The sequence below is a fragment of the Poeciliopsis prolifica genome, unplaced genomic scaffold, assembly GCF_027474105.1.
Source record: "Poeciliopsis prolifica strain line A6 unplaced genomic scaffold, Auburn_PproV2 SCAFFOLD018, whole genome shotgun sequence".
Lineage (NCBI taxonomy): Eukaryota > Metazoa > Chordata > Actinopteri > Cyprinodontiformes > Poeciliidae > Poeciliopsis > Poeciliopsis prolifica.
The window spans coordinates 6,132,760-6,155,486 of NW_026562393.1; the positions used below are offsets into that span (position 1 = coordinate 6,132,760).

General features: G+C 38.3%; 1 protein-coding gene across 4 annotated transcripts in view; it reads right to left on the reverse strand.

Annotated features, from left to right (window-relative positions):
- Nucleotides 1-22,727, reverse strand: part of LOC129367920 (disintegrin and metalloproteinase domain-containing protein 12-like) — a 98,498-nt gene that overhangs the window by 57,655 nt on the left and 18,116 nt on the right. For all 4 annotated transcript variants that reach the window (XM_055042608.1, XM_055042607.1, XM_055042606.1 and 1 more), the window contains exons 2-3: nucleotides 20,822-20,943; nucleotides 15,754-15,827 (exon numbers count right to left, since the gene is read on the reverse strand). In XM_055042608.1, the coding sequence (XP_054898583.1) occupies nucleotides 15,754-15,827; nucleotides 20,822-20,943 (196 nt within the window). The remainder of the gene's footprint in view (nucleotides 1-15,753; nucleotides 15,828-20,821; nucleotides 20,944-22,727) is intronic.

Sequence of the window (22,727 nt, forward strand, 5' to 3'; positions counted from 1 at the left end):
ATAAAATATTAACGTTTTATTTATTTCTATGAACAGTCAGTTTTCCAAAAGGTTTTTTAAAAACAAGAATTTCTGGGTAAAAAATAACTGTGTGAATTTACTCTATATGTAAATTCATATGTGTTCAATATAATAAGTACATACTGAGAAATGTTTATACTAGAATATTTCAGGGGCTTCTTTGCATGTTGGACAAGACAACCAATACGAAGCCAGTCAATTTCAGCAACAGCATTCAAGTTTCAAAGGATGAAATTTGGCTTTAACAGATCACTGCACTCCGGTGACCTCCACGGTGATTAATTCTCAACTCACCATAGCTTTTTTTAGAATATCACGCAATGTCATGTTTGCATCCATGATGCTCTAAAATAAAAAAAAAATAAAAAAAGACATTCAATCAATTTATCTGGTGGTGGCTATTTTACTCCATCTATCAGCAAAAGCACTTTGTCCTCCTAAATCTATGTGAATGTACAATGTACTTGTGACTCCCTCACTAAATAACTGTCCATGATTTAAAAACATAAAACAGTGTCAGGGAGTCAGGCTTTGATTCCTCTGGGTCTCAGTACCCCACAGCACTCCGCAGCCTCTTTATCAAACCCCACCAGCTCTTGTTGTTGTTGGCAGCTTACTCCTATCACCAGAGTAGAAGGGATTATGGGATAGCGAGTGAGGAGGTTTACTACCGAGAAGGACTGAGGGAGACCCTTCTATGTCCCAAAACCAACTGGGAGTACCTAGACTCTATGACAAGATGACAAATGCTGAGAGAGAAATGAGAAGGCTTATATACAGGAAAATAGGAAACTGCTTTCAGATTTTGTGAGAAAGCAGAAAACTTCCCGTTGCTTTTTCTTATGTTCTGCTAGTAAGTCACATCAATGTGGCACCGTCAGCGCTTGTCGGGAAATGAGATGGGAAACCAAAAGCGTCTGTTTTGTGCATGCCATGTCGATAGAAGAGGCTTGCATTTTTTTTTCCTTTTATCACTAAGCTTAACTTAGTGATGAAAGAGGTGTTTGAACTCTAACTCCTACACAGGTTTCCCACTATCGCAATTTAAAGTTTTAAATGAGTCAGTAGCGCAGGGAGAAAGACGGCAACAAAATCGACCAAAGGTTCAGAGCAAAAAGTCTTGTCTGCATTTTTCCATCACCATTTAATTGAAGTTAAGGCAGTTATTTCAGTCCAATAACTTTCTCAGACAAGAACACTGCTCTTCAAGAAGATAAATACGGTGTCTTGGAAAAATATTAATCTCTAAACTTTTTCACATTTTAACCACACAGACGTCAATGTAATTTGTTAGGACAGACCAACACAAATTAGGGCATAATTGTGAAGTATAACCAATTTATGGTTTTTAAAAGAGTAAAAAGAGCAAAAACTACAAAAGCTGCCAATTGGCCCCGTCGGAGATCCATAGCTGAGGTGGGAGAATCTGACAGGACAACTATTAGTTTTACACCCCACAAGTCTGACCTTTATGGAACAGTGGCGGGAAGAAAGCGTTGTTGAAAGAAAGATTTATGATCGGTGTGAAACTTTTCATGAGCCATAAGGGAATACAGAAAAGGGAAAAAACCTGTTCTGTTAGATGAGGCTGAAACTAGTCGTTTTGCATCCAAGTCTGAAGAAAAACCAACACTCTCACCACCCTGAATGCACCATCTCGTGAAACATGGAGGTGGCCTCATCATGATGTGAAAGTGCCTCTCCTCAGCAGGGACATAAATAATGGGAAGATGAACCTTCACCTTCCAGCAGGACGATCAACCAAAACATAGAACCACAGTGGCGATAAGATGCATCGTCATGTGCAGTCAAAGTACAGACCCAAATTCAGTAGAGAATATGTGGCAAGCTTTAAAAATGAATGCTTTCTGACCCTCTCCCTCCAATTTTAATAGGGTTGAGCTGTTCTGCCTGGAAGAATGGGCAAAACTGCTTTTTCTTGAGATGTGTAGGCCCTAAAAGACTTGTAGCTGTGATTACAGTGTAAAGTGGTCTGTATTGACTATTTGGTTCACTTGTGTTGGTCCATGACAAAATATTCTGATCAAATATATTGACATTTATGGTCGGAAAGTAGCAAAACGTGAAAAAATAAAAATAAAAAGCAATGCAAACAGTGAATTATAGTCAAACAGAAGGAGTAAACATCTCTCCCGTCAGCTGGCGGAGACATAATCCAGTCAGGCCACATCTAATTGATCATCTGATGACCACACGACTTCTTGACTCAGACTGTGACCCCACATCCAGATAACACGGGTCACGAAAGGGTCAGTGGACTGTGAGAGTGGGAGAATGGGATGGAGGATGCGCCAAGCGAGCATTCGCTCCCAGCTGACACTTACTCACACTGTAACTCCAGTAAATCCATTAGTCTGACTGTCAAAGGGAGGATGGAAGCCAGGATGGAGAGTTTGGACTGATTACCGACGTGGTCAGCAGGAAAAAGAGGTTGAAAACCTCGACTGCTTTTTATTTATCCCCTTTGGCAATCCGGAGCCTTATAAAAACAGATATCACTTGAATTTATGGATAGCATTTGTTCAAATAAGTGAAAGCGAACAACTGAAAGCAATAGAAGAGTGGAGAAAGAAAAATAGAAAGGAAAAAGCGTAGTACTAACACAAATTTTTTGTGCAACAAAGCCATCCATAATTTTTAATGAGGACACGTTTGCATATTGCAGATCATACCATTATAGACTTTTATAGTTATTTCTGGCAGTTCATATTCACATGACAGATTATACCTTACACCTCTGCTTTTTTTCTGAAGTGTGAAAACAAAGCAATATTCCTTCAGGGCATACAAATCAAATAACTAAAGTTAGTGTGTGCCTTCATGCTCTACTTTCATAGCTCTATCAGATAAGCCCCAGGAGACAGTTATTTTATGTTGCTACTCATTTCCCTCATGTCTTAGCACAACAATTTTGGCATTATTACAAGTTTTTCTGTCAAGATGCAAGTCTACATGTTTGAATACTGATAGCATATGTGGACACTCTGCTCTGACACATTCTGCTTGGTTATTTTTTCTTTTATTTGTAACCATAGTTGCCGACATATCAGCTATAAAAATAAGAGTGACGTCGAGCTGCAAGTTTCAATAAACTTTGCAGGCTTTATTCATTTTCACGTGTTTAAATATGTTTAAATAGATGGAGATGTTAAGAAAATAGTTTTCTGATACATTAAATAAAAGATGAACTTTGCAACCATGCAGCAATTGATACAAGGTCAGCTTAAGTTACATACTTTATATTCAACAAAAGAGACATCTTTGTGTGCAGGAGCCTTGATACACACTCTTCCTTGGAGATGTAGTAAGCCATGACTTAAGAGACCACCACTTCCCTTAGATTTCTATTGAAATCTATTGGCAGGGGGGCTAAGTAACAGATCTACCAGCTGGAGCTCAGAGACTCCTGTGGCCTGATGAAAAGTAAAAAGTTTAGAGAGGAGAGTGAAAGAAACATTTTACTACACAAAATGTCTTTTTAACCAAACCTTGGAGTTGAAAAGTCAGTAACAATATTTTTTCCCCATTTTTTTAGTTTGTTAAAAATGTTTGTTTTTTTTTCTCTTTTGGACTTTACTCATATCTCTACATCATATTGTTAAATACAGGAACTTCTTTCACTCTCAAAAGCCATTTTTTATTTTAAATTATGATCTGCGTTCTCAGTAAAAAAATAAAAAATAAATAAATGAACAAAAAAGGCCTTGAACAAGTTCAAGTCAAGAGTGTCTTGAACAATGTTAATTTTTTCAAAATGATGATTCAAGAGTTGTCATGTATTCAGAGAAGACAGAGAGAGAGAGAGAGAGACCATGCTCTCTCTCTCTGTGCTCTTGACAGTGATAGTTTTCCGAGTTACCTGTGGTCAACTAATCAACTGTCCATCAGTTGGACATGGATTTTAAAAAGTAAATAAACTATAAGTACTGCTATGTTGTCAAAGGTTTGACTAAAGCACGTGATTTTACAGTCCTGATTCGGCAGCCATTTTCAGGTTTGAACCTGGAGAAGGTCAAGATCTGTTTGTCCCGTCTGTCTCTGTGTTGCCCTGTGACAGACTGGCAACCTGTCCAGGCTGAACCCCGCCTCTTGCCCCAAACGTTCGCTGGAGATAGGCACCAGCCCCCCTCCCAACAATCCACTTGGGTCAAGGGTGTACAGAAAATGGATGGACGGGTTAAATACTTTTTCATGGAAATTTATTAATTTTGCATCTCAACATTTTAGCATCCCAAAATCTTCAACACAGGAAAAAAAAAATACTCAAAGTGACCTAGGGGAAATAGCAAAGATAAAGTTACTTATGTACTCTTAACTGTTGTTGCTCCAGGAAAGCACATTTAGAGGTCTGACCATGAGAACCACAACACATAATAACACTCAAATGATTCCATAAGTATCTTAATGCTCTCCACCTTAAAGAGAGAGGCAAACTATTGTAAGACCTTTCCATCGTGACGACCAAATTAATTAGGAAGATGGAGTTCAACTTCTTAATTACAGCTCTAAGCCTGGAAATAATTGGTGCCTCTGAGAAGGTAATTCAAAAGAGTGAAGCTCCATCCAAAAGTCCCCTTTTGAAGGAAGCAGTTAAAAGGTGCTGGCTATGAATGAAATGAGCCCATTTCTAAGGCCCGTCTTTGAAAATAATGAATCATCGTATAGCATGGCCTTGCAGCCGCAAGCAGGAGAAGAGACGGTACAAAGGAGAGGGTTAAGTTTCAGTTCATTTCTCCTTCAGGTTTAGTACTTGTGAATAAATTGTACAACATTTTATATATTTATCTAATTTATATGGTAGAAAGTATAAAAATGGTCCACAAAACTGGTCCGATAAAGGGGTTTTCCCCAATGAATGCTGTCATTTTTAGTGTTTATGTTGCAAAAGGCAATCTGGAGATTAAAATCAAAGTGGTTAAGTGTCAAAAACTGAAGTCCCCTGAATGACAGACTCAAAAAAAAAAAAAAAGAAGTCAAGACTTTTACACTATTTGACTACATCTTTATTGCATTTCATTAAAGACAACAAAAGATCACTTTAAACCTGAATAGATTAATTATTCTATTGTGGACTCATCTGTATCCTATCAATGTAAATATACAGTAATTCTACTCTATGCTCCCTTTCATATAATACATGGAGGACATAAATATCAGATTTTAATTTGATGACCTGATCACAGTTGCTCAATCACAGGCGTCAATCTCTTCAATGCATGCTAAGCTTGTTGGTAACTAGGCCTTTTTGTGCTCTAGCACAATGGCTAGTAATCAATTTTAAGGCATTGCAGATGACTTTTGATGAAAGTTTCACTTTTATCAAAATGAAACTTTGATTTAAAAAAAAATGCTTCATCTAAAGCTTGATTAGATACAGCTCTTGCCTCACTCATGGATTAATGGAAAGACAAAAGTTGATTACAGTTTATTAAACAGACTCTGTGTGGCTTCACCATCAAGAACAACAAGAAGAAAAACAGGGCCACAGAGTTATATTTTAGCCACAGAAGGTTATTTTCTTGTGTATGGTGCCTTTTAGCTTTCTGTTTATTTAGCTCCCCAGGACAGGCTGCTTCCCGTCTGTGTGTGGACGTCTTCATGGAGAGGCTCAACAAATCAAAAATAACCAGCAGTTCAGTCTGCCATATGTAGTCTAATAAACAGCTCCAGTGTCTTGATAAGGCATTTTTAACCCTTGAGCTTTTCCATATTTTGTCGTCTCACAACCACAAACTGCAATCTATGTTTGTTCCAGCAACACAACGTAGCCTACATTTATAAAGCGTGATGAAAAGAATACCTGGGTGTTTTTTAAAAATAGTGTGAATTTGTGTACACGTGTACTTATGCCCCCTAATTCAGTATTTTGTAGACGTATCTTTTCCTTGTAGTTTTTTGGTTTTGTCTCTACCAGGTTCTTTTCAAGAATCACCAGGTTAAGTCGGACAGGATTGAGAGGATTTTTGAACAGCAATTTTTACAGATTCAGAATTTGATTGAGGTCCTTACTTTGACTCAATCACAAGCTGTTTTTGAATAAACTGTGTATAACTGATTGTTTATTAGCCTTGCCCTTCTGAAGGGCAAACATCAGCCACAGGTGTGATGATCCCTCCCATTATTGCCCTGTACTGAGTTACATCACACTTCCAGCTCTGCTGAAGAAAATGCTGCTAGCAGCTTCCAAAGTTCAATGTATCTTCGTGTTAGCATTTAATATGATACAGTTTTTTAGAGTCAATTAAAGTTCACACTTGCCAAAACAACCGAAGATGTCTCATAATTATGCACTATTATGATAAAAGGGTGGTGACCTCTTTAGGCCACACCCTCCTTCTTTGCACATACACATCACCTGCTGTGCTCAAATTAATTAAGCATTCCAGTTTATCCAGGTGGGGGTTAAAAAATTGGCCTAAAAATTATGATAGTTATAATTCTCACTCACCTAATAATTGTGCACACAGTGTTGATCAAGAGCAGGTGGAATTGAGTTACTTGTTACAGATAAAGATGCGGCGAGAACTCACACTTGTGAGACGTTTTCTTTCCAAGTCATCTCTCGATGGAAAACAGCACATTTAAATATTGGCAAAAAAAACATCTGGGTGTTTTCCTTTTGTGTTGTTTTCTGTTTGCCTCACTGCACAATAGACTGCACAAGATAGATAGCATTCCCCAAAGCACCTTCAGGCTAAACACGATCAGCAGGAATACCCCCGAAGTGCAAGCAACCAGAAACATTTTCCAGCCAGCTGATGAGCCAAGAGCCTCTTCCGCAGTGATCCTGTAGTCCATTACGAATTTGAGCTACAGATGGAGTGCATGCTGCATGTTCAGCGTGGGACCCATCTTGCATGCCTGGAGGGTGGACAAAACATTCAGAACAACAAAGCCGCAAAGTTGTTCAGCCTGAAGTGGAGCCATTCCCCAAGATAACAACCAACTAACTGTCCCCATTGGAATAGCAGTATGCAACTCAATGGGTTTTTGTGTATGCCCTGTGTGCAGGAAGTTGAGTTTTAAGGTGTCTTAAATGGTCAAAGATCCAGGGACTCTTTACTTGATCAATTCATGCCACTGGAATCTTTTTTGGAACGAGTTGATTTTAGCATTTGGAGTCCTTAAAGCAAATCTTTTCTTTGTGGGGTTCTGTTGAGTAGCATTCAACAATCAACATCTCACCAACAGAAAACAGAAAAAGTCAGAGGTGTCACTGTTCAGAAAGTCAGCTTACGAGTCAGATTCTGCAGTGTTACATCGACCATGTCACTGCTTTCACTTGTGCATAAGAAGCTTTTACAATGAGGATCAAACTGGTCTGTCATCAAAAACTCTACAAGTATTTATCAAGTACCAACCTAATTTTTTGCCCAAGATTCGTAGCACCGCCCCTGACCCGGAGTAACTGTTCAGTATAAGGATAATCTTAGGCTTTTCACAAAACAGTTCCACTGTGCAGCCAGGACTTCCTGGTGAAAGACACTGCATTTCAAAAGCATATTTTTGGTTTAGTAAAATAAATGGTCTCTGTATGCTTTGTCCTGAAGATTGTACAGAACATCTTTCAGCTTTAAATCACATTATCAACACATAAAGTTGGCTGACCCTTACATACATTGGTCGTTCCGGCGTTCTCACTACCTCTTTTGTTGAATCGGAGGTGTAACAGGGGATTGCTGACCTCAACTTCCTTTGCCACCTCCGTCCTTTAAACCTGCTCAACATGCATTTTAAATGGCTTGTGAAATGACCTAATAAACACCTCTACAAAAAACTCAACCTTTATTCAGCGTATTTCAACTGAAGATACAAAAAAAGAGAGAGAGACGAAGAGAAAGCGAGAGAGAGAGAGAGAAAGCGAGAGAGAGAGAGAAAGCGAGAGCAGCATCACAAGTTAGATTTGTTCATCAGAACATCTGACTTGTATTAACAAAACATCAACTGTGATGCAATGAGGAAAGTCTGAGACTTATTACTTTGCTACTCAGAAATCTGGGACAATTCCAGAAGACATTTATGCATGCAGCTGTGTAGAATATATTGACCCAGTCATTTTTACATTAATTTAAGCATTTACTTCTCCAACGGATGTAAAACTAAGCAGCTGTCTCCTGGAGAGAGCTTTATTTTAGAAACACACCAGTTAATATGTGCATAAAAATCCTATCAGCAGCCATTCTTTCAGAAATAGTTGGAAAAGTCAGTTCAGGCAGGGACACATGCTGACATTTAGCTCTAGGCAGCAGGCGCCCTTTGTAAGATTGTCCAGGGATGCACTAGGAATATCTGAAGCTTAGGTTTCATGCCTCCGCAACCACTCATGCCAAGAAAGAAGACACACCAGAGAATGCACCATATTTCAAGAAATGCAAGGAGTTTTCATCATTTTTAAAGCTCTGCGAATCTCATGAGTTCCACTGTCGCTACACAAGTAACCATCACAGGAATAATCACTGAAAAATTTAAGTAAAAGTATCTAAAACACTCAGCATTGTGGAAAGTTTTGATTCCGAGTGCACTACCTAAAAGAAATCTGCCATTGACATTTTACTACAAAATCAGAAAAGATTCTTATATAAAAAAAAAAAAAATAAAATAAAATAAAAATAAAAATCACTGAAGCGGCTATCACCTTTCAGCATGTAACGTCTAAACAAAACATTTTTTTAAACTGCACTGGTTCGTAAAGGCACAGAAGAATAAGGGTTATAATTTAAAGTTAATAAAAGTCATTCTTACCTAGAAAAAAAATAACCTGCATCCAGACTGGTTCCTAAGTTTTTTTCGTTTTAAAAAGTTACTTAATTACGCAAATACGTAATTTGACATTATGGGGTCTTCCAAAATAGAGCTCTATAATGACTCTAAAGGTTCTACTGAAACGCATACATGGACTAGAGTTTTATGTTATCTTTCCTCACTAGTGATCCTTAAGCGCCAATGAAATTTTAGAAGCACCACCTAAAAAAAACAAATAAATAAATCCATTCCTATGAAATAAAACTTCTGGGTATTTTATATGGCAAATGTTTTATATTTATCCCCAATAATCTACCAGTCATGTAGTAAAGATGAAACATAAAATAAATCAAGAAAACAGTAACCCTATCAATAGGTTATAGCTGTGTTCTTATGGATTTACTGTTAAATCCATAAATGTTGTGAATGGTAAAATTGTTTTAATAGCATGATTAAATGTTAAAATTATTATTATCAAAACTACTATTTTTGCTGATCACTAATTACTGATATTAAAATGCTGCTAGCAGACACGATGCTGTTGCTGCATTTAATCTTTTCACATTTCAAAATGTGCTACCAAATGATATGGCTTTTACTTCCAAATACTGCTTCCAAAGACAGTTTCCACAGCAGTATTCCTGGAATATTAGTTATGGAAAATACAAGACATTCATTTATTAAAATATCCTCACCTCTTAAAACTCTGAGTGTTTGATGACAGAAGTGGAGCTGTGCATTTTTTAAATGAGCTCCGGCTGATTTCACATCTAACCTTCATCAGAAACATTGAGCTGTCATGTAACAAGAGGTTCTTAATACTTGTTTCTTATGAAAAATTAACCAAAAGTTCAAAGGGCTGCGATAAATGAGAGCACGATGACAAATACGCTTCTCTGCTCAACTGTTAAGCTTTCAGTCTATAAATAATTCTGTCACTTTTTGTTCCTTGACAGTTTGTCTGTTTGCCTCAGCCTTATTCCTTGGCCTATTGATGTCCTTACTGTTATTTTCAATATTGTCTATGTCAACTTTTATTAAACTGGATTTAATGTGGATATTAATTCCTGGAACTTTGGCTGTTCTCTACAATTCTGTCTGTCCATATAAATTTGTTGAGCTCCTTTAGGAAATTTACCTCCCTGTCTGGGATTTGTTTTGTTTTACCTTATTTGGACAAAGCCCTACTTTTCCTACGTTATGCTTAACTCAAAAAAAGCTGTAAAAAATTCAACTGAATATTCTTGTTTTAACCATTATTGCTGATGATTAACCATTATTGCTCTTCATTTTAGGTAATTAGATGACAAAATTCCTAACATGTAGGTCAAATAAGACATATTTGCCAATACAGAATTATCATCATAAAAAAAACAACAAAAAAACATCTGGTTTTTATGATTTTTAGAAAAACAATGATAATAATGCCAAACAAGAAACTCTACATTACACTAAAGTGTAAAACACTATAAAAACAGAACATATAAGCCACTGTTACAAAAGTATGTAAGTGCAATGCAAATGTAATAGCAACTGCTCTATAATGTTATGTTATCTTATAACCATTCGATCAACGTTCACTGCCCTTGTGATGCCAAATACACAAGGGCATGACAAAAAAATGGCTGACAGCAGAGTTAGACACATTTTATTAAGTTCAGATCATAATGATTTCAGAATTTTCATATGCCAGAATAGAGCATTGAATTTGACATCCAAGTTGACCTGGAGACCGTTGGATGTGATATAATATGCTTTTCAGACAATCAGAATATGCTTTCCAATGAGGCTCATTTGACATATTAAAAAAACCTTCTGAAAATAAAATATTTTAGTTAAGTGTTAAACATACTTTTCAGAAAACCTACATTTCTGCAATATTTTTTTGTTAGACTGATGTAATTTTCTAATCTTTAATATCATGTTTCCATTCACCTAAAATGAAACATCATCATAACTAACAGAAATAAATTAAAGAAAACCAAGTTCTGCAATTCAATGTGTTTCATTGAATTGAATTTCAAAAAATATATAATTACAAAAACCGCAATATACTGTCTGTAGTGACATTCTTTTAATATTGTCAGAAGAAAATTGATAACATGGACCACAATACAATCCATATGTGTGTGTATATATATATATATATATATATATATATATATATATATATATATATATATATATATATATACCATACGTATGGTATATATACGTATGGTATAATATAATAATTATATATATATATATAAAATTTCCTTCTCACCCACCGCGGGTGGTTCTTATCCTCTGAGCTCGGGTCCTCTACCAGAGGCCTGGGAGCTTGAGGGTTCTGCGCAGTATCTTGGCTGTGCCAAGGACTGCACATTTCTGGACTGAGATGTCTGATGTTGTTCCTGGGATCTGTTGTAGCCACTGCTCCAGTTTGGGGGTTACTGCCCCGAGGGCCCCGATGACCACAGGCACCACTGTGGTCTTCACCTTCCAGGCCCTCTCCAGTTCTTCTCTGAGGCCCTGGTATTTCTCCAGTTTCTCGTGCTCCTTTTCCTGATGTTGCAATCACTTGGTATTGCTACATCTACCACAACGGCTTTCCTCTGATGTTTATCCACTATGACAATGTCTGGTTGGTTCGCCATTACCATTTTGTCTGTCTGGATCTGGAAGTCCCACAGGATCTTAGCTCTGGCGTTCTCCACCACCTTTGGGGGTGTTTCCCACTTTGATCTCGGGGTTTCCAGTCCATATTCTGCACAGATGTTTCTGTACACTATGCCTGCCACTTGGTTATGTCGCTCCATGTACGCTTTCCCTGCCAGTATCTTGCACCCTGCTGTGATGTGCTGGACTGTCTCAGGGGCCTCCTTGCACAACCTACACCTTGGATCTTGTCTGGTGGTAGATCTGGGCCTCTATTGCTCTGGTGTTTAGGGCCTCTGTGCTGTCCTTGAGTCCAGCTTTTTCCAGCCATTGATATGATTTACTGATATCAGCCACTTCAGTTATTTGCTGGTGGTACATCCCATGTAGGGGCTTGTCCTCCCATGATGGTATCTCTGGCACCTCAACCTCCGTTCCCGTTGACTGACTGGATAGCTCAATACATAAGGCATCAGTATATCACCCGAGAGGGTGGGTTCGAATCCAGTCTGGGTCCTTAGGTATATATATATATATATATATATATAATTAAATATTCTATGAAATGTTTAGCCAGTGCTGGACTATTGTTACTGCATATCTTCACATGCCAAAGAAACTCAGAGGATTTTTGGGAAAATTTTATTGACATGATAATTTGTTGGAAATTTGCATTTGTTTCTTTGATCTTATCGTGATGCGTATAACATGTTTGTTGGGTGTAGAAACTTGCTTGACTAGTCTGGAATTTTACCATAAATGGAAATGCTCACATTGCTTAGTTTGGAAAGGTACCACTGTTGGTTTCTTATGTTGAAGTTGCTTAGTTTGGACCTGAAAGGTTGCAGTTTTGATTCATCGCTTCACAGAAAATCTTTCTGGCCTGTTTACATAGCTGTGAGCAAATTGGAGCTGACTTTTCTTGTGCTTTTGGGTCGGTGGTGGTGTACGTCTTGGAGTTCAGGAAGGGAGGCCTTCGACTTTTGTACGTGCTTAGCTGTGGAAAGTGAAAGCTTTTAAGTGGCAAGCCTAGCTGCAGGCCTTTTGTAGTGAGTCAAGGGTTTTTGACCACTTGCCATGCCAGTAATTTGCTGCAAAGTGTTGATAGCTTCCTCTTTCCTCCATTTCCATGTGGTCAAGCCAATCTTCCATCAACTTTAAACTTTAAAAAACTACAATCGCTATCCTTGTGTCATCTTTCCCTTGTTCGTGCAAGACAGTTTTTTATTTTTGTTAACTTTTACAATTACAATTTTCTTGACTTACACATTTCTATCATGCAACAAAGAGTTACCACTAAAAGTCCAGATGCTTGAGGTGTTTGATTACTTGATGAAAATAATAATGAGACCCAATCTGATTTGGGTGTGCTCTTCATAATTATATTCATGGAACTGAAATTTCTTGACATTGCAGTAATTTTTTGAATTAATATTTATTGTTGAGCTAGGGATCAAATGGGATTCAATCTTAGTCCAAAGTGAAAATCTATCTGACATATTTTCAGACAAAATTTCCACCAACTATGAGATGACTGAAATGTTATGGTTAAGGTTTGTTTCCATGCTTTAAACTGAGAAGATTGCAAATATGATTATAACAATGTTGACAATATTTTTTGTCAAAGTTTTGCTTTAGAATGTTTGCGTTTTCCCTCTCATACAATCTTTATTGTTTTATGCTTTTCCATTAAACGGTTTGGTTTATATTCTGTCACTTTTAGGTTATAGCTTTCTCGGGAGAAATAGAAGCTAGGAAATTGCCCTGCAGCCTAGTATTGCACAACTCTGAAACACTGATGAACTGTGCAAAGGTTGCAAAGGTTCCGTACCCCTTAAACTTTTCTTAAGTTGCTTTATAACCACAATGTACTTTCAGTGTCCTTTGTTGGCATTTATTGTGATTAACCATCAAGTAGTCAATAATTGCTACGTGAAAGGAAAATGATGCATTGTGCGGAATGCATTTCAATGAAGCTCCCCACACAATCATTTTGCTGCCATTTACAGCCACAAGTCCTTTGAGGAATGTCTCGTCTTTTGCAGCCTCCTTTCTTCCAGAATCACCATGTATTTAACTGCAGCTAAATACATTCACCATCCCATCAGCCCTAACCAGTTCGTCTGTTTCTGCTGAAGAACAGATGCCACCATCATGTTTTACTGTGGGGACGGTGTGTGGCAAACAGCAAACCAGACATTTTGTGGTTTTCTTTCAACAGTAACTTTCTTCCTGCCACTCTTTAATTGGCCTCTCCAGATTTGTGATAGTTGTCGTATTAGCAGATTCTCCCAATTAAACTATCCATTTTTGTAGATTCTTAAAAGCTGGAATGGCTTCTTCTCCAACTTTTAGATGTGCGGCCAGGGTGTGCAGTTCTGCAGTAGTCTTTTCAGTTTCAAACTGAGCTGTGCTGCATTTATACTGAGCTTAAATTACACACAGGTGGACTCTTCTGAAGGCAAGGAGTTGAAGTGGGTTTTATTTAAGAGTATTAGAGTAAGGGAGGCTAAATATAAAGGCATTTCTATTTAATTTTTTTAAACTTTTGCAAAAATATTTTGGAAACCATATATCATTTCACTTTCATTCCACGATTATGTGCTACTTTTTGTTGGTCACGTTCAAGACCCCTGAAAAACATGTGAAAAGATTTGAAAAAGTGAATATATCTGTACATTAGCAAAGTGCTGCAAGACCACGCAGCAGGCATTCGCCTTCTCAGTGCAAATTAAACAATCATGCCCGGCCCTGCTGCACGCCTCCCCTGTGATTTGTTGCCACCTACATTTATTAACTGCAACCTGAAAAAAAAAAAAAAAAAACAACAAAACCAGGCTTTCAATTCCCATCATTTCATTCCCGACCACAGCTTCTTTTCCCCTTCGTCTACAGATGCCGACTGTTTGAACAACTGGATTTCATCAGCAGCATGCGGTCAGTCTGCCAGCAGCCTCCGACAAGAAGCTTCACTAAATGTCAGCACAGCAGGCTGAGCGCTGGCTGTGACACGCTGATCTAGACAAACACTCTTATCCGCACACATCCTCTTTCAATCATTGTTCTCTGAAGTGTTTTGTTTTCTTCAACAGGCATAAAATGTGTTGTGTTTTTATGAGGTATTAGTTCATCATCTGACAGGACGCTTTTTGGCTGTAATCAAACCTTAAATTCCAGACGTGCTCCAAGTGCTAACAGCATATTCGGACAGATTTTTATTTATAATTCATCAGCGCTTGTTTGAGAAAAGCCTTAAAAGCTCTTCATCATCTCTGTTCTTCTTGGAATTGGATCGGTAGACTTTTAGATGAATGCAAAGGAGATTCATATGGGTGGACGTAAGGTGTTCCCCACTGCCGCTTACAACAATCTGACAATCTGCGAGGCAGCTCTGCAAAATCCCCACCTGTGCAAAGCAAGAGAATTCACCAGGGGAATGAGTGTGATTTGTAATGAAAATATTTCCAGAGCAGGTAAGCCATAAAATTGCAGTTTCCGGTGTCGAAGTATTTGTCCCGCAGTTTGCAGGTGGAATTTACATACATTAAGTTTGGAAAACAAGTGAGAATCTCGGTTGACAGTGGCATAAAAACCCATTCGCTCTCCCTCGCTTTACCTCCCCTCCTCCTCTTTTTCTCTCTCCATCATGCAGACAGCTCCGCTTGTTCGTGGTTGCTCATGTGTGGCAGCAGAGCTGGATGGAAAACATATTGCTCCATCAATCACATCCCATTCTTCCTCAGCTGCACACTCAGCTGTAAGACTGTCTGAGGCTGTGAGGCCACACAGAACTGTGCAAAGATGATAAACATTCATTCAAACGCATCGCAGCTACGACTCTATCAAAAAAAAAACTGCGTGCACGCCGGTGACCTGATCTCTTTCAAATGATTTCACCCCCCCTTCTCCTCTCCCCATGTGTGCCAGTCCCTAGGTTGACGGAATCTTAATGCACAGCGTGTTGAGTGTCTTCTGTGTTCAAAGAAAACCTCCTTCTCCCCCGTGTAATGCTGGTGGATCAAATGGAAACACAGAGCAAGAAGAAGGAGGAAGATGTCGACTTTTATCAACGTCTGGTTAATGTATTCAGGAATTTCTGTCTTTCAAGTCTTTGTTTCAGCACACAAAAGAGTAAAGCACACTGAACACTTCAATGCCCACACCAGCAGAGCAAACTGAGTGAGCAAAATTCTCCCCCTGCCCCCACCCTGTTTTTTTTTTTTTTTTTTTTCTGGGGTATGGTTTTAGCCCCCGGGCAGCGCATATGTCACCTATTTGTACTCCAGTCAGTTAGAAGTCGGGACTGAGTGTGAACAGAGGGGCACTTACTCGTTTTTCTCCAGAGCCAGGACCAGCTGCTCTCCTTCCACCACCACCGAGAGCTTCAGCGACACAGGGTGACTCTAAAGAGACAACACAAATGAGAAGTGATGTGCAAATCAGACTGAAATTTGATAACCAAGCAGGCTGAATGAAAAAAAAAAAGCCCAGTTTTATATTTTGTATAAAGAATTTTTTTTTCAAGGAAAACCTATTGTCAAAGTAGCATACAAGACAAGCGTATTTAATAATAAAAGATAGCTAATGGAAAACATGTAGTACCTTGGAGAAGCTTTAGAAGCATTTTAATTTTCATATTTTGTCACATTACAATCACAAACATTACAGTAATTTAAAGGGGCTCTTTATGATAGTCCAAAATCAATTACTGTCTAATGGTAAAGCAGAGAAAAAAAATATTGAAATAAAAGTCTCACATCTGTGATATGAATTTGTATTCTGCCCCTCTGAGTCAATATCTTGCAACAATCATCTTTTGCTGCAATTACTGTTGCAACTGTTTGGGGATATGTCTCTACTGCTTTTGCACATCAATAGATAGAAATGTTTGCCTATTCCTTTTAAAATAGCTCAAGCGTAGATGTGCTGGAGAAAATCTGTGAATATCCATTTTCATGCACTGCCAAATATTATTCATTCTTCTTAAATTTAGGTCTAAGCTATTCTAACGCCTGAATATGCTTTGATGTAGACCGTACTATTGAAGTTCTGGCTAAATGTTTTATGTTCTCCTGCTGGGAGAGAAAACTTCTCCCCAAGACTTCTACAGTCTGCAATTGTTCTCCAAGCTTTGCCATGTATGCAGCGCCAACCATCTTCCCACAGTCTATGACCAGCTTTCCTGTTCCTGCAAAAGAAAACACTCCCACAGCCTTATGTTGCCACCACCGTACTTCACTGTTGAGATGGTCTGTTTTGGCGTATTAGTTTCCTAATGGCATGTGGTATGTACAGTAGATGAAGAAATTTAATTTTGGCCTCATCTGACAAATGAATTTTGTTCCACATGTCTGACCCTACATGGCTTATGCCAAACATGACTTTTAACATTTCAGCAATTTGGCAACAGCTGATCGAGCCATTTCCATTTTCAAACTGAACAGAACTCTGCAAGATGCTCAGGGATACTGACTTATGGCCTAACCCTGCTTTAAACTTTTCCACAATTTTATCCCTGACCTGTTTGCTTTGTTCCTTGATCTTCATAATGCTGATTGCTCACTAATGCTCTCTAATAATCCTCTGAAGGCTTCATATAACAGCTGGATTTATGCTATATTGATTTACACACAAGGGGACTCTATTAATCTACAGGATGACTTCTAAAGGAAGTTGGCTGTAATTTAAGGATTTAAAAAAAGAAGAAAGGGGAAAGAGTACTTACATATGCATGGAAATACACTCTGTATCATTTTCCTTCCACTTAACAAATATTGGTATGACTACAAGATTCTCTTAAAGTGCAGATAGGTTTGTGGCTGCACAATGACAAAATGTGACTTAACAATAAAACCTTTGCAACGGACAGTAAAAAACACATTGAAATGATAAATAAAAGCAGACCACATGAAAAACAGAAATACAGCTATTTTTCTGTCAGCACAGAAAAATCTGCCAATAGGTGAAACCAAAAATACTGGTCCACAAATATACACAAGGAACCATTGTGTGGAGAAAACTACTTTTCACCAAAAGCAGAATTTAAACCAGTCAATGGATCAGTCTGCCCAGATCTGGCAGACTGACGTAGGAAGTTACGATCAATAGTATCAAATACTTTCAAAAAGACGAATAACGGAAAAGCTAAAAAGTTCTTTTCAAGCAAGGCTTTCATAAAGTCATATCAAATTTTGTTGGAAGCAGTCAGTGCTTTGCCAGTGAATGAATAACCATTTCCCCAGTTTCTACAAAATTGTACTTTACCGTGACTTAAAATTACCAGAATAAATCAAACTAGTGCTGTGTGAGGCAGTAATGGCAATGTTTAAGCCCTTATCTGTGGGAGTCAACTCCTTCAGTTATGTTAGAGCTTTGAGTGTGCCACCCAGCACAAGTGAGAGTATTTTCAAGATGAGCACGTTCAATAGATGGAAATCGTTATGAAGACACTTTGTTTCTGAGAACAAGGGCTGAGAGGATTAGCTTTGTGTTTCTATTCTGTTTGACATTAATCCTGCAGAAAGCGGCAAGTACTGAAAAGCCCCGAGTCACTCCAATATACACTAACCATCTCTTTCAGAGTCAGATGGAGAGGCTTTGCGTCATTTATATCGCTTCTGTCAGTCACATTTTGTAACAGATGCAAACAAGACCACACAAACATTCAGTTTGGCAAAAAAGAAGAAAATTCTCCTTTCTCTCTCGTGTTTCACATTTCCTTTTTTTTATACACACACCCACATATATATATATAGTTCAAACTGGGTCAGCTCCAGCAAAGAACACCGCTCTGGGTTAAGTGATCTATCACCCCTCATGAAGAAGAATGCCGAGTGGATCATAAGAGGATATGGAAGTGGAACACTTATGGGTAAAGGCGGTATCATCGCAAGCCTATTTTCCCCTCTGACAGGTTTCCATATCCGTGATTAGACTCACTCTGTTAAATCTGTACATGCAAGGCCCCTTTTTAACTTCAGAGAAAAAAAAAGAAGACTGCAATGTGTGGATGTACTTATTATTAGGAATTTCTGTATTTAAATGAGAACTCAATTTCACCTTTGTTATAATTCACTGATCAGAGATTTTGTTCTGGTTTTCGGGGGTAATGTAATCCCAGAGAGACCTCGTCTGTTTGGTTAGGCCAAAACTAATTAATTCACAAATGAATTGATTCAATAACATAAACTGAAATAAATCAGGGTGTTTTCATATTTTCCTGGCAAGTATATTTATTTGCACAGGCTGTGATTAAAAACAAACAGCCAGGGAGGACATAATTTAAACATTTCACTAATGATCTAAGGGGTCATATTGTGTACACTTCCTGCTCATGATCCACCGCAGCTGTTTACACACAAAAATAAAGACTTCAACCTAAAGAAACAGCAGCTAATGTTGCTGCAGTGACATGTTAAAGTAATCATCCCCTCTGTTGAAAAATATATCTGGGGAAGAAGTATATCTATCTCCCTTGCCCTCCAAAAACTATATCATTTGTAGCAAGCGTCAAGTACCCAAAAAGCAGGGAGATGGAAATGTGTTCTGTGTTTCCTCGTCTCATCTTTAAACAAACTTGATAAATCCTGACACCATCTGTGAAAGTTTGGTGTTCAGGAGGACTTTTTTTTTTCATTGTTATTCTAATGACATAAAAGATTGTTTGTTAGTTTTCATGTAGGTTTTCTTTTATTAAGTAGATTTATATGAAGCACTTAAGAGTAGTCAGTCTCTGGGTGTCTTTACTATGAAGAGCCCATTACCAAATAAATATGAATCTGCCAACATATGCATGGTCCTTGCACAGCCTTTGGCAAGACTTTTGCGATTTAGTGGGAATGCAAGCAGTCCCCATAACATGTTTATGGTATACTGAGTTCCCCAAGCACAAACGTTCTGCAGAGAGGCTGTGTTGGTTTTATTATTGCTGTGTCAACCTATAGGATCTATTGTATACCAGGCCATAGACTGATTTGATCTTCCAGTGTGTTGATGTGGTCTGAGGAAGTCGTGCCAACTTGTGGCCTGAGTTGCTGTGTCAACCTCAACAAACCCGTCTGAGATGAACTGAACTTTCTGAGGTGTTACATTATCCTGCTGGAAGTAGACATGTAAAGATGGGTGAACTGTAATCATAACAGGAAAATACCTCCCTCACCATCCCTTGCCCTTACTCTACCATCTGAATGCGGCAGCTGTAATGGAGGCTCATTGCTCTGGGGAATACAGTTATTGTTTGGGGAGCCTATGAGAATTGTAGCCTGAGTTTTATTGTTTTTAACTGACAGAAGTGAGACGTTGTGTGGTTTTCTGCTGCTGACCTTTCTTCAAGATCCAACATGCAGTATCATGCATTCAGGTTTCCACAAACCTTAATTGTAACAAGCGGATATTTGAGCGACTGTTGCCTTCCTATTATGTTGAACCAGTCTCTCATTTGTTCTCCAACATAAACAAGGAATTTTTGTCTGAAAAACAAAACGTCAGCTTATTGAATATTTTCTTCACTTCAGACTATTCTTTGTAAACCCAAGTCATGGCAATACTCCATATTACCAGCAGAGCTGCACTGCTAAAATAATTGAGTGAAAGTCTGTCACCAAATTTCTTCCTCACTCTAATCCTCTGAAGGTCATCTTCACCAGATCCAAATGGCTCAATTAATTGAGTTGCTGCCTTGACTAATTTATTATGTGTATTAAAAAACAACTGAGCAAACTGGCCAGTGAATGCACTTTTATCAGAAAAATACTAAAAGTGTTTCATCCTCTTCAATGAAGCTGAAACTGATAGTGAAGGTGCAGAAACTTCCCACATAATTCAGATTCTCTAGTGCAGACATGACATGCACATCTGCTCCAGAATGTTGGTCGCTTTGTGGCGGAATGACAAGGAAAGCGGCAGGAAAAAAAACTATAAGGCAAGAGCCATATATAATACTTGTCTTCATGCTAATCTAACTTCAAAGGGCCTGTACTTGTATAGCATTTTATCTAGTTCAGAGGACCCTGAGGTGCTTCACTCTCACACATGAATAGGTCATTCACCTGTTCATGCACACATTCACACACTGATGGTGGCAAGCTGCTACACTGTAGTCACAGCTGTTCGGGGGCAGACTGACATAAGTGAGAGTGCCATGCACCAGTTCTCTGACCACCACCAGTAAGGTGGAAGAAATGTCCTACCACTGTCACCATTGCCCCAGTAATCTAACTCTAAGATAGGCAATATTGCATAGAAAGACCTTATCTTCATATCTGATTTGACAAATTTATGATGCACACCTCAGCATTTTTGAATAAACACCAGAATAAACACTACAAAAAGGTGAAACGGCATGTCAAGTCATATAAACTAGAGCATACAAAATGCTTTTTCAACTTCTAATATCTACCTGTGATGTGAGCTTGCTGACTGGTTTCCATTCTTGTCCGACAAGCTGAAGAGGCACCGTTGTCTCGAAATGTTTCCACTTTGCTGTCGGTTCGTTTTCAACAACCACACCCAAAAGATTCCCTGTAAAAGACATAGAAGAAAAAAACATGAACGTTTCAGATTTCTCTTTAAAATCCCTTGACATTTGCAAATATCTGTCCACAAATGGTTGAACACCAGCAATATATACAGCATATTTTTCCAAAGAAATTCCACTTCTTATTAAGCCTACGCCTTGTGTTCATTAATAACATCAGTTCAAAACCTGACAGTAAAACAGCTTGCTAATCAAATGTGTCACTTAAAAAGATTTATGGTCTTTGAATGTGTCACGGCTTTTGTGTTTCCCTGCCCACAATTAATGCCTTCTGCATGCATTTGTTGGTCATAGCAACAATTATCAACATTGACATGCTGGGCATATGTCCACCTCCTTTTAAAAGGCTATCAGCATAATGATGCCCGTCTCCTCTGTCACGCAGACATGGGCACAATTCCACTAAATAGCACCCTGCCACATAGCGCCATGAGAGCCGCTGGCCTGTGTTAGAACCTTAACCACCCCCTTTTGTCACTCATGTTGCATAAATCTCCATATCTGAGAAATGCAGAGGTTCATGATTATGCTACTGTGATATCTCCACGCATGAGAGTTGTGTCAATGATAATTTAGTGGGCTTTCACCTGCAGAAACTTGCAAGTGTATGCAAACTCCTCAAACTTTTTAATGCTTTGAGTGTTTTTTAACAGATCTGCACATCTGGATACTGAAATATTTGCCATATAAAATTGCTTTGATCTAAGATACTCTGTTGCAGTTTTAGGTGTATGTTTAGTGTTATTGTCTTGTTAAATCTCTGCTTTAGTCTCTTCCAGGATTATTTTGCATTTTGTTTCATTAATCTTCCTTAGCTTCTTTATCCATCAGAAAGCAAAGCATTCTCACAGCAGAATGCCACCAGCACCACAACTCTAAGCGTGAATTTTGTTTTTAGGTTCTGTCATTCCTGAAGGCCAAGGGTTGTTTTACTTCTAAACACTGTCCAGGATCTATTGAAAAAGCCCAAAATGGCACATGCCAAATAAATAAATAAATCTAGATTAATAGAAACATGTGCAGAAAGCAATTTTTGCTTTATAAAATCACAGCTTCGCCTCATGTTCCACCCAAAAAGCTGTGTAGTGAGCAAGCTCATGGAGCATTGTTTCCCAGGATCCTTCTATTTGCTCTCTCACTGCTCTGAAAAGAGTTTAACAGAGAATAAAAGACAATACTTTAAGCTCTGTCATTTTGCTTAAGTGTATGTCTACCCCTTAATCCATTGCTGACATCCCCAAGTGACTAGGAGATTGAGCTGTATGTGTTCTCAAGCAGAAGTGAACTTTTACCCAAGAAAGAAGCTCCAACTTCTGTAAATTGTAGAAATCATGAGCACACAAAGTATCAAAACTACAGATAGTACCCTGCAAACAAGGTTCCTAGAGTAATCAGCTTCCTGCAGTGGGAAGTTATTTTCTTCCAAGGGTGTCTCACTCAAACAGCAGGAGTTGTTAGCAGCATTTGTTTCACCGCAAACATCCTAAATCAAATGTTTGCTTTTAGGGGGGTAGGGAGGTTGCTGTTCCCACTGATGTTTCATCAAGTATTTCCAAACAGCAGGGAAACATATTTATATTGAGAAAGAAGCCAGAAGTTTGACTCAGTGTATAATTCAGGCCTTAAAAAATATATATATAATTAAAAAACAGAAAAACTTTTTACCATTTTAAATTCAAATCAGTTCATAGAAATGTGAAGTTAACCCATGGTAACAAACTTACAACACATTTTTATTACCAGCAGATTCAGGGTCCCTTGAGGTGCA